The sequence below is a fragment of the Aquila chrysaetos genome, chromosome 13 (assembly GCF_900496995.4).
Source record: "Aquila chrysaetos chrysaetos chromosome 13, bAquChr1.4, whole genome shotgun sequence".
In the NCBI taxonomy this organism is placed as follows: Eukaryota; Metazoa; Chordata; class Aves; order Accipitriformes; family Accipitridae; genus Aquila; species Aquila chrysaetos.
The window spans coordinates 5297332-5312182 of NC_044016.1; the positions used below are offsets into that span (position 1 = coordinate 5297332).

General features: G+C 47.4%; 1 protein-coding gene across 1 annotated transcript in view; it reads right to left on the minus strand.

Moving 5' to 3' along the window:
- Positions 1–14851, minus strand: part of GALNT14 (polypeptide N-acetylgalactosaminyltransferase 14) — a 100962-nt gene that overhangs the window by 1186 nt on the left and 84925 nt on the right. The window contains exons 10-14 of the mRNA XM_030035264.2: positions 13416–13542; positions 10684–10776; positions 9262–9345; positions 7946–8090; positions 490–609 (exon numbers count right to left, since the gene is read on the minus strand). Of these exons, the coding sequence (XP_029891124.1) occupies positions 490–609; positions 7946–8090; positions 9262–9345; positions 10684–10776; positions 13416–13542 (569 nt within the window). The remainder of the gene's footprint in view (positions 1–489; positions 610–7945; positions 8091–9261; positions 9346–10683; positions 10777–13415; positions 13543–14851) is intronic.

Here is a 14851-nt window from a genome sequence, read left to right on the forward strand (position 1 = left end):
GTGGTCACTAAGCCTTTGAGGCCTGATGCTGGGAAGTACAGGGTCCCCAAACCCACTGCGAGCAGAGCACACACTGAGCATTTCTCCCATCAGAAGCACACTCATTTAAGCTCAGCCTCTGCCTGGCTTCAGGAAGATAATATATTACTAACAGCTTTTTCCCCAGGTCACTGGTTCAAATGCCAGCTCGATGATTAACTGCAGAGAAATGTTAACATCTGCTGGCTGACTGGCAGCCCGTGTGAACTAAATTGCCAGTTTTGGTTTGACTTCTGCAGATAAGTATCCAGATCACCACCCGCACTAATAGACATCCTTATCAACACACTCATTTAAGAGGCAAAGGGCTGAACAGGCCAGAGTCTGTACTCCCAGATAGACTGTGCTTCCCAGAGGAAGTCAGAGCACATGGGCGATTTGATGTGCAGTAATAGTATGCTGAAAGAAAGAGAACTTCAAAGAAAACGGGGGATCAATCACAGGGCTCACCTGCTTGTTATCACCTTCTTTGCAAGGCGACAGCAGCACCTGGGAACCGGGAAAGAGGGTGTACACAGACAAGCACAGCTGCTGCTGGCGGACTTGGTGGTTGTATGTGTATGTCCATTCCTGCAAAGAGGAAGAAAAACAAGGGAGATGAGAGATCAGGGTTGATTCCTGGTACTCCACCTGGAAAGCAAACACTTTGGCTTGGATCCTGCCCCCTCTGAAACCAAGCACAAACCTCACTGACTTCAAGAGGCACAAGGACAGGTCACTAGGATGTTTCAAGCCTCCCCAAAACTGCAGCTGTCATTGGGGGACTGCATGTACCAAAGAAAACATCTACAAAAGCTGCTGGAAGAAAATGGTTCACGAGGCAAAGGATTTCCTACCCTGAACTGGGCCGTGGTTGGGGAACAGGAGGATGGAAAAATGGCAAAAGAGAGGCAGAAATACCACACACAATGTTCAATCCTCTTTTTGAGAGGAAGAGCAGCAGAAATGCTTTGCAGCTGGCAGCGGGAGAGAGAAGGTGATATATAGCAAATGTTTGCAATTCCCAGGATTCTGTTCCCAAATACAACAAAAATCAGGGATAAAGCTCCCCTTTATATCAAAGGAGTGGGACCAAACTCCAAACATTTGCTGTACTGGTTTGCTATGACCACTGCTATTCCTGCTCCCCTGGGCTTGGAAGGATTTTTCTCATGCTGCTTTTAATGTTCACCTGCTCTTTATCAGCTCCTCAGCCCAAGAAATAATCTTTGGGGGAGCAAAGACTCTTTGTCCTGTGTAAAGCTTACCATAAAACAGGGGCTCTCTGGGATCATCCTCTTTGTCACCCATGGATGTTTTTCTTGGGAGAAAAAGAGAAGTAGCTGATAGTTTAACCAGGATTTCAGAATGTGCTAGACAAAGCATCATGCATGTCAGATACACTGCTTAGCCCAGGAGTATTTCACAGAAGTTTACTCCAATGTTTCTTCCAGTTGAACATATTCTATCATTCACCTGTGCTCATATTACCCGAGAGCACCTCCTGTGGGTCTGAGATTGTCCAGGCAGGGATGTCTCCCTGCTATTTGCGTGTGTACACAAGCAGACAAGAGGTGCTTTGGCTTACGGGAAACCACAAACCATGCTTTTACATAACTCCAGAGGGTGACTTCTGGAACAAGTTTTTTGCTGATAACTTTGTGCAAGTATTAACTTTAAAATTAGGGCTGGAAGGGGTTTCTGAGGCCCTCTAGCCAGGGAGCAAAGCAGGATCAGCTCCTGCTGTGTAAATCGCTCTGAGATAGCAGTCCGATCGCTCTGAGCAGCAGTGGGAGCAAATGGAAAGCAGGTTGCTGAGCCATGGCAGGGCAGGGCAGCGGGACTGGACGACAAACAGCAGGCTGGTTTCACTAGCAGAGGGCGATAACCACACTGGAGAGAGCAGGGCCAGGGAGCAAGAGGGTTTCCGCAATAGGGCCCAAAGGTGAAGGCAAATGCTTTGACAGGGTACAGGCTATGAGAACTGGGGAAGCTGCTGTGAAAGAAAAGGTGCAGAGAGAAAGCAAAACAGTTGAGAGCTCAGATATGGAAGAGTCAGAGCTCTGGGAGGAGTGAAGAGAGCAGGAGTGTTGGCAGTGGAGGGGAAGGCAGTGCTCAAACATACGGCAGTAAAGCTGGGTCTGGAAAAATGAAGGGTAAAAGGTGCTCCTGGGAGACTGCAACCCTTTCTGAGTGCCAGAGGGGGAAGTGAAGAATGGCTGCCCTGATCTCAGAGCTGGGATGCCTGCAGCTCCCCCTGACTTTGAATGGTGGAGGCTTTGGGTTGCATTAGCATGAGTTATTAGAGCAGGGAAACGCTTCCACCCCTTTGGTGTTTGTCACCATCAGCAGATCTAACTCCTCTCCCCGGCTTCAAAACAGACGGCTACAGGCATTTAGTTCCTGGGAATATAAATCCCACTTCGCTCAGGTTCTTAGCCACCTGGAAGGGAAAACAGGCTTTTGCACAGCAGACCCAGATCCACAAGGACTTCACACTGTGATCCTCACACCCTGTGCTTCTTAGCTTACTACTCCCCACCAGCTAATGGAAAGCAAACCTGGCTTTCTGAACAGCCTGCCCACAGGCTTCTCAGCGAGAGCTGCCCAGTATTTCGGCACATAACAAGCATTCATTTTCAAAGCTGTAGTCTGCACCCAAAGGGCCTTCTGGCAACTACTTCTTCTTTGTCAGATGGAGCAGAGTTTACCTGATCCTACAGTGAACACGTTCCAGACATCCGAACCATGCATGCTGTCAGCTGCTGTGTAAACCACCAGCCTGGGAAATCAGGTGCCAAATTAGTCCTGCATCTGTGAAGAACCAAGCCCTACGGGGCAAGCTCCAACACCTGTTCTTGGTGCCCACGCTGCTACAAGCTGCTTTGAAAACCTGCTTTCCATTTTTAACCAATTGTTCGTCGTTTTAGCTCAGGACAGGGTGCTGGAGCTGCACCTGTGAGGCTCCTCAGCAGCAGCAAGTTAATCCTGTAACTCGTGTGTATGTTGAATCCCCCAACTAACTCAGGCCATGGGACTTTTTGGTTTTTTTGCTTTGACCTCTTAACCTCCTTGCTTCACTGAGGCACCTCATGGAGGACTGCTCCTCCCAGAGGTTCTCCATGCTTTTCTTCCAGGCCAGGCTCTGTTCAAGCCTTCCCAATATTCACATCCTCTCAAGGCAGGACCATCCTCTCATTCAGCAAAGTGCCACGGGATAGACTGGGTGGTGGTAACCATCTCTGCTAAGCTGTTGTTCATCCTAAGAAGTGAGGCCTTCAGAGCTAGATATATGCGTCAGTTCGATAGTTGACATTGAATCCTCCCCTCCTGCCCCCAGGCTGTCCTGCTGCTGTCTTTATCTAAACTGACAGATTTTCACATGGCTCTTCTATTTTGGCAGAATGGCTTTTTATGGAAGCTAGTGCTGTTGAAAATGTTTTATCCAGTTCTAATCATGTCTTGTCTCTTCTCAGCCCCAGATGAAAGCCAGAGAAAATGACGCAGAAAATGAAGAAATTCTGGGGGGTGGGAAAGTCACTTGAACACCACAGAATCCATGAAAAGCTTTGAGTTAAAATACAGGCAAATGGCCATGCAAATTTTTATCTTACCCCATCTCTTCCCTTATTTGTATCAGGTGGGATGAAAATTCCTGCTTTTTTTCCCATGAGAAACTACTTTATCTTCTAAACCCTGGCACACTGAGCACTCACGTGGCCAGCACAGCAGTAACAACAGCAGAGCTTTGCACCCCAGAGGTTGTGGTGGACAGGGCAGCCCAGGGTACTCCTAAAAAGAGAGACCTTCAAGAAGCTACACATGGCTTCAGGGCTGCAGACTGGCAATTTAGAGGTGACCCTGGCACCAAGGAAAAACAGACATATGAGGTGAAACCAAGATGAAGACTTCCTGCCTTTTCAAAGACAAAGATGAAGTGGTGGTGGAGCAAGGAGGAGGTGGGTGGACTGGGAGACCAGAGCTACCAGTTGCACACCACAACCAGCAATCCCCTTCCTCCAAAGCCTCGGATGACACTAACCCCCATCTGAGGCTTGCGACTATTTTTCAAGGCTTTAGCATCATTTGAGCAGGCACCTGTCACTGTTACTCAGCATCATTGTGAATTGAGGAAATTATTTTAAAATGTGACCTTTGGCTTGGCATAGCCTGGCTGGCAGAAGGAGAAAGGAGCCCCTCAGCCTAGCAAGGAGCAGCCCCATGGGAGCCCAGCGTTACGTGACAGAGCTGTACGTGCTCTGCTGCCGAGCAAGAGGTCTGCCATACCCTAAAGCTGGGGTAGCAGCTAGAGAAAAACATTTCTGAAGAAGCCGGGAACAACCTCAGCCCTCAATTATCTTTTTAAAATCACGGGGAAGGATTTCCCAAGGCACGCGACTGCATGGGTCACCTAAGGATACCAAAAGGCCCTGGGATGCAACTAGCACTTACGTACATCTCAGGAGAGGGAAAGCAAAGTACAGAAGATGCCCATGGCAGCCCAGGTGCAGAGGTGACACTGCTGCCAGCCAGCCCCTCTGCTCTGCCGCCTCAGCCCAGCTCCCGCAGCTCCAGCCGGGCTACAGCTGGGGCAGGACATGCCCATGGAGGAGGAGAACGAAGACTTTGGAGGGGAGGAAGGTCAGAAGTGAATTTTTGTGGTTGAGGTTATCTCAGGAGGGACACTGTCAGGTTAGTTTGGATAGATGCTAAATGTTCTCCAAAGAAAGTGCAGATCTAGTCAGCCCACAGAGGTCCTCGAGCCAACTGGGGTAAGCTTCAATGTCACATCAGGCAGATTATGACATTGCATTTCCTTCACAATGAGAGTCAAGGACACGCCACCCAAGTGCAATGGCAGCCATTCAGCTCCAAAGCCCAGATATTTTTGGGTGCAGGCCAGATATTTTGGGGTGCAGGCCAGGGAAACGGATGCTGCAACTTTCCCACTATTTCCTCGCTTGTCTAGGAGATGACTAACTTTACACTCATCTTGCAGCTACTGCTTACATATGTGAATACCGGGCCAAAGCGCCTTCTGCTTTTTTATCTGAATATGTCAGGTTTCATGGAACTGCTAATGATTAATGGTTTATTAAATAAAACCCAGAGTCAGATGTCTATTCCAAAGATGTATGTACTAATATCAACTGGCACTTAGTTTGAAAAGAAAAGCAATCACTCACATCTTCATCAGATAGACCAGGGCAAAATTATGATCAATTATCTTCTCTCAGATGCATTTCTCTTGTGAAAAATTAAATCAATCAGTTCATTCAGCAAATGAGACACAACAAGACCTAGAGTACCAAGGCTCCAGTGGGCAGGAGTGCAGGCAGAGCCCGCTGTGCCCTGGGGATGGGCAGCACTGCATAAAGATCTCTGCCAGTCACTATCTCAAGAGCAGGTCCCTCTGAAAGCCACCCCAGGGGACAGAGCCTGTTCTGACTGCTACCAGACCTTTTGGAGAGGGAAGGGCCAAGTGGATCCCAGGGATGAGAAGACAGAGCTCTCCTACACAAAGATGAGGGGTCATCTTGTGCCTCAGTGCCCCTTTTAGTAATTCAGGACTAACACCAGACACCACCAGGGAGGGTTTGTGAGATGTGCTAGGGGTGTAAATCTGATTTCACCGCAGTCAGCGTATTCTTCTCTATTTACCCAAACTATGGATGCGGCCAGAGAGCTCACAATAGCCTTCCCCTGCACTACAGATTGAAAAAACTAAAGAGCAATTGATTGCCACCTGACAGCTCCTGTTCCTCTCTCCTCAAACCATGGTGATGTATGACAGCTCAGATCTTCTCACACTTGGTCCCAGGACTTCATGCATGTAATGTTGGGCTTGGGGAGCCTAGCAGGGAGACAGCTACAGAAGGGCAATCAAGCAACCAAATTAATGCTACTAACACTGGATCATAAAGGATCTGGATAGTCAGGATATTTCCATAGTACTTACTGAATGCCAGAAAAGCACAGCTTTGATTTAGCTAAGCCTGTTTTTCAAATAATGAAGCTTAGGGTAAACAAGATGTGACTTCAGTACATTAAAAGTGAAGATTATTGCTCTATTCTGGTATACCAAATACGAAGCTACATAGCATTCAGGACTGCTGCATAATCTATCCTACACAGCCTGGTGACTATAACCCCCACATCATCCACAAGTTCAGGTGGTCTTGTAACAATTGTGTAATTAAAATACAAGTTTCTATTCACAATGAAAATTTAAATAGCCTGCTTTCATCTGCAATATTCTCCATGGGTACAAGTAACAGAGAACTATCCTAGAAAGACAGATAAAGATAAAAGGAAAAGGTTTTTCTCTATTCCTGCCAGTGTATTGAGTGTAGCTATTCAGCAATCTGTTTGTAGTGCATTTTTCTGTTCCCCTGCAGAGTTAGTCCTGGATGTGCACAAGAAATGGAGTTGCCATCCAGTGGGAAGTGCTGACCCATTGCAAACTGCTGCAGAATCAGAATAGGAAGATGAAAAGTTTGTGGCACGAAAAATTCCCCAAATTTACTCCACAGAAATGTCAAAACAAAATTTGTTTGATGGGAATGAAACAATCCAACTTGTTGGCATGACATTTCTCATTTTAAAATATCACATCAAATTGATATTTCAGAAAGACCGATGCCATTTCATTTTGAAATGCTAGCTTGCAGCAGCATTTTCCATTCTGATTTTCCCAGATTTTTTTAAAAAGATCCAATTAATTGAAAATTGCAATTGCCACTAAAGCATTTTTTTTCCTTCAGCAGACTTGACCCTGCAAAACATTATGATCTGCTCTCATCATCTCGCTTCTCTTGCTGTTTGTGTAAAAAGTCCATGTGGCAGTGGAAGAAAGAAAAAGAACTCTAAAACCTGGAAACCAGTTAAACCGTAAGAACTGTAACTATGTGGTACTTGCAGTTATATTTGCTGTATTTTCTGAACTGACTAGAATTCAAGTAGTCATTGCTGATTTTACCAGACCGTGAAGCAGATATTATTTTCCTGACTAAAGGCAGGCATGCAACTGCATGCGAAAGAGATGCACATAATGACATGCTTCATTTGCACATACAAACTAGGGATGTTTTCAGCAGCATCTCCAGGCTGGGCCTTTTATATGCATAGCTACCTGGTTTGAATGTGTAACCATGAGGGTTAAGGATGTACAGTCAAGTGGAAGCAAGCACGCCATTGCCTATTAAATTATTTCACGGCACCCCGAAGAAGTGAGTGATTGTTATCCTCCCTGTTTCATAGATGGGAATAGTGACAGAACTTCCTGACATGCCCAAAATCACAAAGGGAGCCTGAAGCAAAGGCAGGTTTTGAAGCCGTGTCTTCAGGGTCTTGCTCCAGCGACTCCACTGCAAGGCACACATGGCTGCTCTTGGCTCTAACATTTCATAGAATATGCTTTTGAGAACACTGATTCATATGGCTTTTTCTCATCTCAGTGAGATTGAAAAAAACGAGATCATCCTCATTAAATTCTCACTAGTTTAATGGGCAATCTAATACTGAGAGAATGCAGACTATGAAGTTATAAATACCATTGCGATTCAGTGCATTTTGAAAGAAATAAGGCTGGAAGATGAGAGGAAATTATAGTTCTCTGTCTTTCTCTGATCTCTGCAGATGAACGGCGCGTGGCGTTCCTGAGCGGCAGTAAGTGCTCAGCACAGGCTAGCACAGAGATAAGCGCTCTGCCCTGTACTGTGGCTCCTGCACCAGTCCCTGCTGCTGCCCAGGGCCTCCACGGAGGTAAGGAGGACTTACCAGGGTTTAACTACATGCTGCCTTAGGAAAGGGGCTGGCAGAACGGGTAATCCTCCAACAGAGCTTTAGCAAACTTAGGAAATCACCTTGAAGCTTCCCCGGAGCCGGCTCTTCAGCCGGCATCACGGGGATAGGCAACACATCTTACCTGTGCTGTTGCTGCCGTGCCTTTGCTGCTGATGCAGGGACTTAAGCTCAGGATGGGGAACTCTTGGGCTTCAGACTTGTGCGACTCCAGGCAGCTCTGCCTTTGCCTGATCATTCCCGTCTGATAGAGCAATTCCTCAGGAATCCTGTGGGAACAGCATGAAAACAACATCCCTACTCCTGCAGGCACACAGAGTACTCAGAGGGAGGCTTAGTGGGGTAAGGAGGGTGCAGTCGCACCATTTCACCTTCAGAAGATGAGAGTGGCAAGATCTATTACACAATACTGAATCACTGAGAGCAGTACATGGACAGGGACGCTGCAGAAGCAGCACTCAGAGATGGATTGCTGGCCTTTATAAGAGGAAAAAATAAATAACACTGCACAAGGCAAACAGAGGAGCAAGGAATAGACTGTGAGCAGGCTGAAGGTCAGCCTTCAGCTTACAGGAGTGGGGAACTTTATAACAAACCTCCACAGAGCCCTGGCATTCCCTGTGAATGCTGCTGTGCAATGCCACACATGGCAAAAAAGCAAGAAAACAGCTATAAATCATTTTCGCACTGTGATTCTGCACTCAGCCATTGCACCAGCAGGTCCCTGGAGGTATCTTCAAAACTTCTGCATCCTTTCTGAGGATGGCTCCTGATAGTGACCAAGGGAATGGATGCAATGGTTTCTGGAGTAATTTTGGTGACTAAAAGGTATCTGTATAAAAGCAACTCTGGAAGTGCCTATTAAGCAAAGCATTAGGCTAGGAGTAAGGCAGAGCCACCTGAACACAGGTCATAAACACCTAGAGTAGATGGTTTCACAACAGAGAAGTCTTAAGTATCACAGAACAGTGTGAAAGGACTGGAAATGAGGTGCTTGTCTTTTAAGCAAGAGTCATTAAGTACTGAAACAACCCACCAGAGGCTACAGTGGATTTTTCACCATACTTTTGTCAGGAAAACTGGCTATTTCCCTATACGACCTGTCCCGCAGCATGGGCAGGAGGATACCTGAGGAAGCCCTAAGAGAAATAACTGGTACTTTGCCCCTCACCAGCCCTGCAGCAAAGAGCCACAGAGTCTATAAGACTGCTTAGAGAAAGCAGGATCACAAATGAACCATGCCACACTGTGAGCAAGCTGTGTTTAAAGCCGGCACAAAATTCACTATACCCTTCTGTGAAGCCCAAGGGAGGGGATGCCCGTGTCACTGGGGCAGGGGGAGGTGTGGGGACTGGAGGTGCGGAGGAAAGCTCTGTGGGGCAGGAGGGACGGGGCATCCCGCTGGCCTGCTAGAGACAGGTGAAGATCGCACATCCATACCGAAGTTCAGGATAAACGTTTTCGAGGTACCACTTGAAGGTGTGGCATTTCAACCTCTTCCGCAGCTCCACTCTGCTCTGGATGCTGTGGGAAGAAAATATCATAGAGATACAATGGAAATCATGAAGGTGAGACCCAACGCGCCAAAAAGGGAGGCTCAGAGAAACCTAACAGATATGCACAGACAGCAAACACAAGAGAACCAGCAGCTCTATTTTCTGCTCTCTTCAGCACAAGCTTGGGTGGTCGTTTTGATCTCTGTCTCTTTGGAAGTCTCACTTAGTAAAATGGCGTGATGACATATTGCCATTTTAACAAGAAGCCTGGAGTTTGGCGGATGAAATTGTTCATGGAAAAGTAGTCATTTAAAAATGATTATTAAAATAATGTATGCTATCTACCATTTGCAATAAGCATTAATTTAATATATTAATGTACTAGGAAATTAATATATGCTATTATCAGTTACTCTTAGTTTACAGGACTACAGAAGGCCTTGATTTCCAAGAGCAACTAAACATGCCTTTAAGTCAGCAGAAGTTAATCACACAGTGAAATACTTCTTTCTTTCATTAACCAGGGCAAAATTTCTGCTGAGGGATCATGCTGTATAGTGACATTTTCCAAACTCCAGCTCCTGCCTGGGCCAGCCTCTACCCATGGAGCTGTTAGGAGCTGGCATTTACAGAGCAGTAGGAAGCCTCCAGTACCTTCCCTTCACGTGGGCTGTCTTCTCTACACCCTCATATATCTAGCAAGACAGAGCTGTTACTTCATTCAGTGCTGATGGATGAGAAGAGGATATGAATTCAGTGGAAATAGGTTAGTCACCAGGACTTCAATTTATTTACCCTGGAGATTGAAGAGTAGCCACAAGGAATTTGAGTTTTATTTGGAACCCCCTGTGGTCCAAAGGAAACTTTCTAAGGGAAGGAAGAGCATACGAAAATGAGAAATTAACACAAATACTTACAGTCCTCCTGACGGGGAGGTGTTTCTGACTGTTCACAGAATGAATGGCAAACTCCCTGCATACAAAGCACTTGCTCCTTTCCAGTAAAGCCTCAGCGGGCCAAAAATTTGATGATTTTCCTGCCACTCAGCTGCCAGCGAGACCTCTGGACTCTCCCTGCCAAACTCCGCTCTGAGACCAGAAGTACTTGTACCTAATGCCAAGGGCAGGACATAGGCAGAGGGAGTGTTCCCCCACCTCGATTCAGTTCACTCACTGGGATAAACTAGCACAGCATATAAACTAGCTGCTTATATGTTTCATTGCTGTGCTCATAGCATCTGCCTACCATTAGCATTTAATTGAACGTTACTACAGAAACAATGCAGGTGGGTTTCTGCAGCAGGGCGATGTCACCGTGAACACCCACTGCAGCAGGCAGGGCACGGGCAGCAGAGAAAGACACTTACTTTCCATAAGGCCTCCCCTGGGCTGCGGGACGAGCCGCGTAGTAGTACTGCTTGAATTCGTCCATCCACACCTCCGCTGTGCGCTTGGTGTTTCTGAAGGAGGCAACAGAAGACAGGTGAAACCAAAGAAGCTTCCAAGATGACATTTTCTAAAATGCATCGACTAATCCATCCCGCTGTCCTCCCACCCTGAACTTGGTCTTTGGCTTCACCAAAACCACCTTTGAGCCAGCCCACCCCTTGCTATTAGAGAAGGTACTCCTCCTCCCCATTACTCCAAGGACCAAACACACCAGGCCAAAGCTTGGGTGAAGAATTCACCATTTCAAACTCAGTTGGATGCTCTGCATCCACCAGACTCAGAACTGAAGCTTCTCTTAAGCGTCACCTCCCAGGCAGGCGTGCCTGGGGTTTTATTTAGTGGCTGGGATGGAGCTCTGAAAAGCGGTGCACAATTTGCCAAAGATTGAAGGCAAATATTTCCTTTGTGTCAATCCTGTATGGACTCTTTTGCTTTGCACTCCTGGACTTCACTGAGGCAAATCGCAGTATTCAAAACTTAAAGAGAAACCACCCCGCCCATAGCGCTGTAGCATAAATGTCAGTCTTCCACATCAATCAGGCATCTGCAGAAGGTTTATGAACCTCAGAAAATCTTCTGTTGACTTCAGATGGCTCTAACTCTCCTTGCAAATGGCTTTGTTGCTCCATGCCTATCCACCCACCCTGGTCCGGGTCAGGGGAGTCCTCCAAACTCCTGCTCCAAGGCAGACCAGTGCCTCCAAGCTATTGCTATCATCCCACTGGGCTGTGGGCGCTGTGGGGCCACATGTCCCACATAGCCAGAACAGGAGATAGTCTGCACATGAACCCAGCACAACACTGGAGCCTGAGCTGTCTCTCACACTGAAGCAAAGGCTGTGTGGAAAAAAAAAATCAATATCTGGGAGAAAGGTGGAGATATTTTTTGCTAACATCTTTGTTTAAACAGAGGTACCACATAGCATCAGGTTGCCAGAAGCTGCTTCTCCTTTCGGTCTATATACTACAACATTAAGTTTAAGGCTGATAGCTACCATAAGGTTAATAAAATCCCAGCTCCTAATGCCTACAGATGTGTTTCTCCAGATCACTTTTCAGTCCCTTGCTGATTCATGTTGCTTCTTCCTCTCACTAAGGCCACTGCAACAGTCTAAGTGCTCTTGCTCAAGAGATGCCGAAGACACAGTGTCTACATCTGTATCTAGCCTTCCCCAAAGTTCAGGGTTTTTTTTGTCTTGGCTTCCTCATCTCATTTGGGTTTATAAGAAACACGGGGATAAATGCCAAGGCTCGCACCTTGGCATTGATTCAGACCTCCCCAAAGTCCCCGTGTGCCTGTGCCTGGGGTGCAGCCAGAAGAGCCATACCCATTCAAGCTCCCCTTGTTCCTCCTGCAGGTGATGCAACACAGACCCTGCCTTTTCACTCAGGTTTGCAGCGACTCCGACAGTGGAGATTTTGCCACATCCCAGCCTCTTCTGTAGCAGTCTTATTTCACTACTAAAAGCAAGAGCCCTCCTCACGACTCTCAAATTTGTGCCCTCCTCCTTGATGCCAGCAACGCCCTGTGCCCCTCACTGCTGTCTTCCTGAAGCAAGGTGACAAGGTCTCCCTCCTGCCCCACACACTACGTGGCTGGAAATCACATATTAGGTATAACTGAGAGGTGTGATTTGCACTCCCCCAGCTCATTGCCTCATGCAAAGCGTGGGGAAGCTGCAGAGCGCCTGGGTCAGTGGTAACCCTGCTGCAGGCAGCTGGGTCTTCACAAATACTGTTGGCTCTTTGTAACACTGGGAAACCCACACTAAAAGGAATGCCTGGTGTGTAAACACACACAAATGCAGTTTAGCTGAGAAACAACCCTGCATTAAGTATAAGCGCGCCCAGTGTTTTTCTCTGTCATTTACTTAACAACGGACAACCTTCAGCCTCATGCTCTAAAAACGGAGTAAATCCCTCCTGACTTCACTAGCTGCTCCCATCATCTTTCCCATGCCCATTCCCACTTCTGGACCGCCTCCTTCCTTGCCTGCTATTTCCAGGATCTTAGCCCACTTCAGCTGCCCGTTTCAGTACCTGATTCAGTCTATGTTCCTGCGTGTGAGGACAGGTCCCCTTCAGCTGGGATGCCCTGGCAGTTCCTTCGGTATCCCCACCAGCGAGGTGCAGCCCATTGCTGCCTCTGCTCAAGAGACAGCGCCAGCCCGGAGGCGAAGCCACCCACGCTGGCATGCTGCTGGGCTCCCCTCTTGGAGAGGCACTGGGAACCAAATTTTCTGGTTCAGCTGAGCCACGCTCAGCCCTCAGCTAAGGTCATTGGGTACTGACAGACATTGCTGTCAGCCTGATTTCAGGTCATTATAAACGCGTTCTGATGACCTTAGGGTCTAAACCATTTGCTGTTACAGTAGCTAGTGCTCAGGGATATGCTGGAGCTGTCCCTCTATTTCTGCGCTGATGAAAGGTACCATATAAGTGTCCTACTTCTGTCATATTCTCGGCACTGTAGAAAACCTAAGGGAGAGTTGTACTGACTTGCATTTTCTTCGGCTCAGGAGACTCCTGCCCAGGGATATTTCAAAGTTTTCCAAACAAACTTTCCTCCCTGTCTTCTCTGCTCCCCCCTCCCCACAAGGCAGCACCTGATTCTGTTTTACAAAAAAACAAAGCAAGCACAAAACACTTACTTAATGTATGTATTGGCATTTCCCTCTGGAAAGACGTATGGATGTTTCTTCCGGAAGACATGTCCAACACGGCTGCAGGGGATGATTTCCAGGCTCCCTCCACACATCCACACACGGAAAGAGATTTCTACAAGACAAGCAGCTTCAGCGTTTTGTCTTTCTGTCCTACAGCAGACTGGATCCTGGTGTTACCTCTCACTTCATCCTCTGCCACATTAAACTGGGGTAAATCAATTACCAGAGGGGCTTTCCTAGGCACAAATGCCTTAAAAGCGCATTTCAAAGCTTCTTGCGATCTGTTTGAAGTCAGTGCACTTGAAACCTGCTTATAGCACAGCAGGTGCTATCACAATGGCAAGAGCGAGACGGTAAGTAGGTCCCTTTTCATTCTGCTTACATCGCAGAATCATCTTGCCAGTTTTGTGCTCCTGTAATTACTTCTGCACTGCCTATTTCAGAGTCACTTCCCTCCAAAGGGCTGTCAAGTTCACCAGGAGAGGCCATGAATTCACCATTAATGACTACAATGGTCATTATCTTTATGAATCCACCATTGATTCTGCAAAATGAACAGAGAGCTGTGCATCCATCATCTGTCCCAAAATGGACAGGAGCTTACCCTGTGCGGCGTGTACTCTGGGCCGTGAGTGCCAACGTTGTGGTCCAACAAGGCACACACCTTAACACAAGCAAAGGTCAGTGGTGGGAGGGATTATCACCTAAATATCTGGATAAGCTGTCAGTATGGCAAATGTCTCCCAGTTGCCCCAAGCTGCTCTCTGGCTGGTCCACGGGGCCCTTCTGGAGGAAAACGAGCCTGTGGCACAGTTGACACCAGAAGTTACCGGGCTCTTGGCAGGGAGCTGGATGAAATCCTAGCTGGCGAGGTAGGACGGGTGAGCAGAATGGCTGATCTAACAGGTCCATCTGGTCCTAACGCCTGTTAAGCTATGAATCTGCAGCTATATTGTCAGAAAGTCATGCTTAGACAGAACCAGCATGGAAAAAAAATGAAATTAAAAAGAAAAGGCTTCTGCAATTCTTTGCATCCTATTTTATCATCTGTTGACAGTATAGAGCTACACGTAGCATGTATGTACTCCAAAACTACAAATTCCTTTTCACTCCCTGTCCCCCTTTAACTACAGAAGTCAGACAGGAGGCCACCCATTGTCTTTGCCAGGTTGTGCTACCGGCAGTCCCCTCACATACATACGCCAGCACAAGGATGACTTGTCCCCAGGCTGGACGTTGGCAAGACGAGTGCCTGTGGCAGGAAAGCCATTTGGGCAGCATGAACAGGAGTCCTCCTCCTCCTCCACTGCCAGCCCGCAAAGCTGCCATCCCTCTGAAAACAACTCACAGCTTCAAGGAGCAAAGGAGAATTGGAGCCCGGGCATCCAAAGCCACCTACTCTGAGGACACATGGCTCAGCC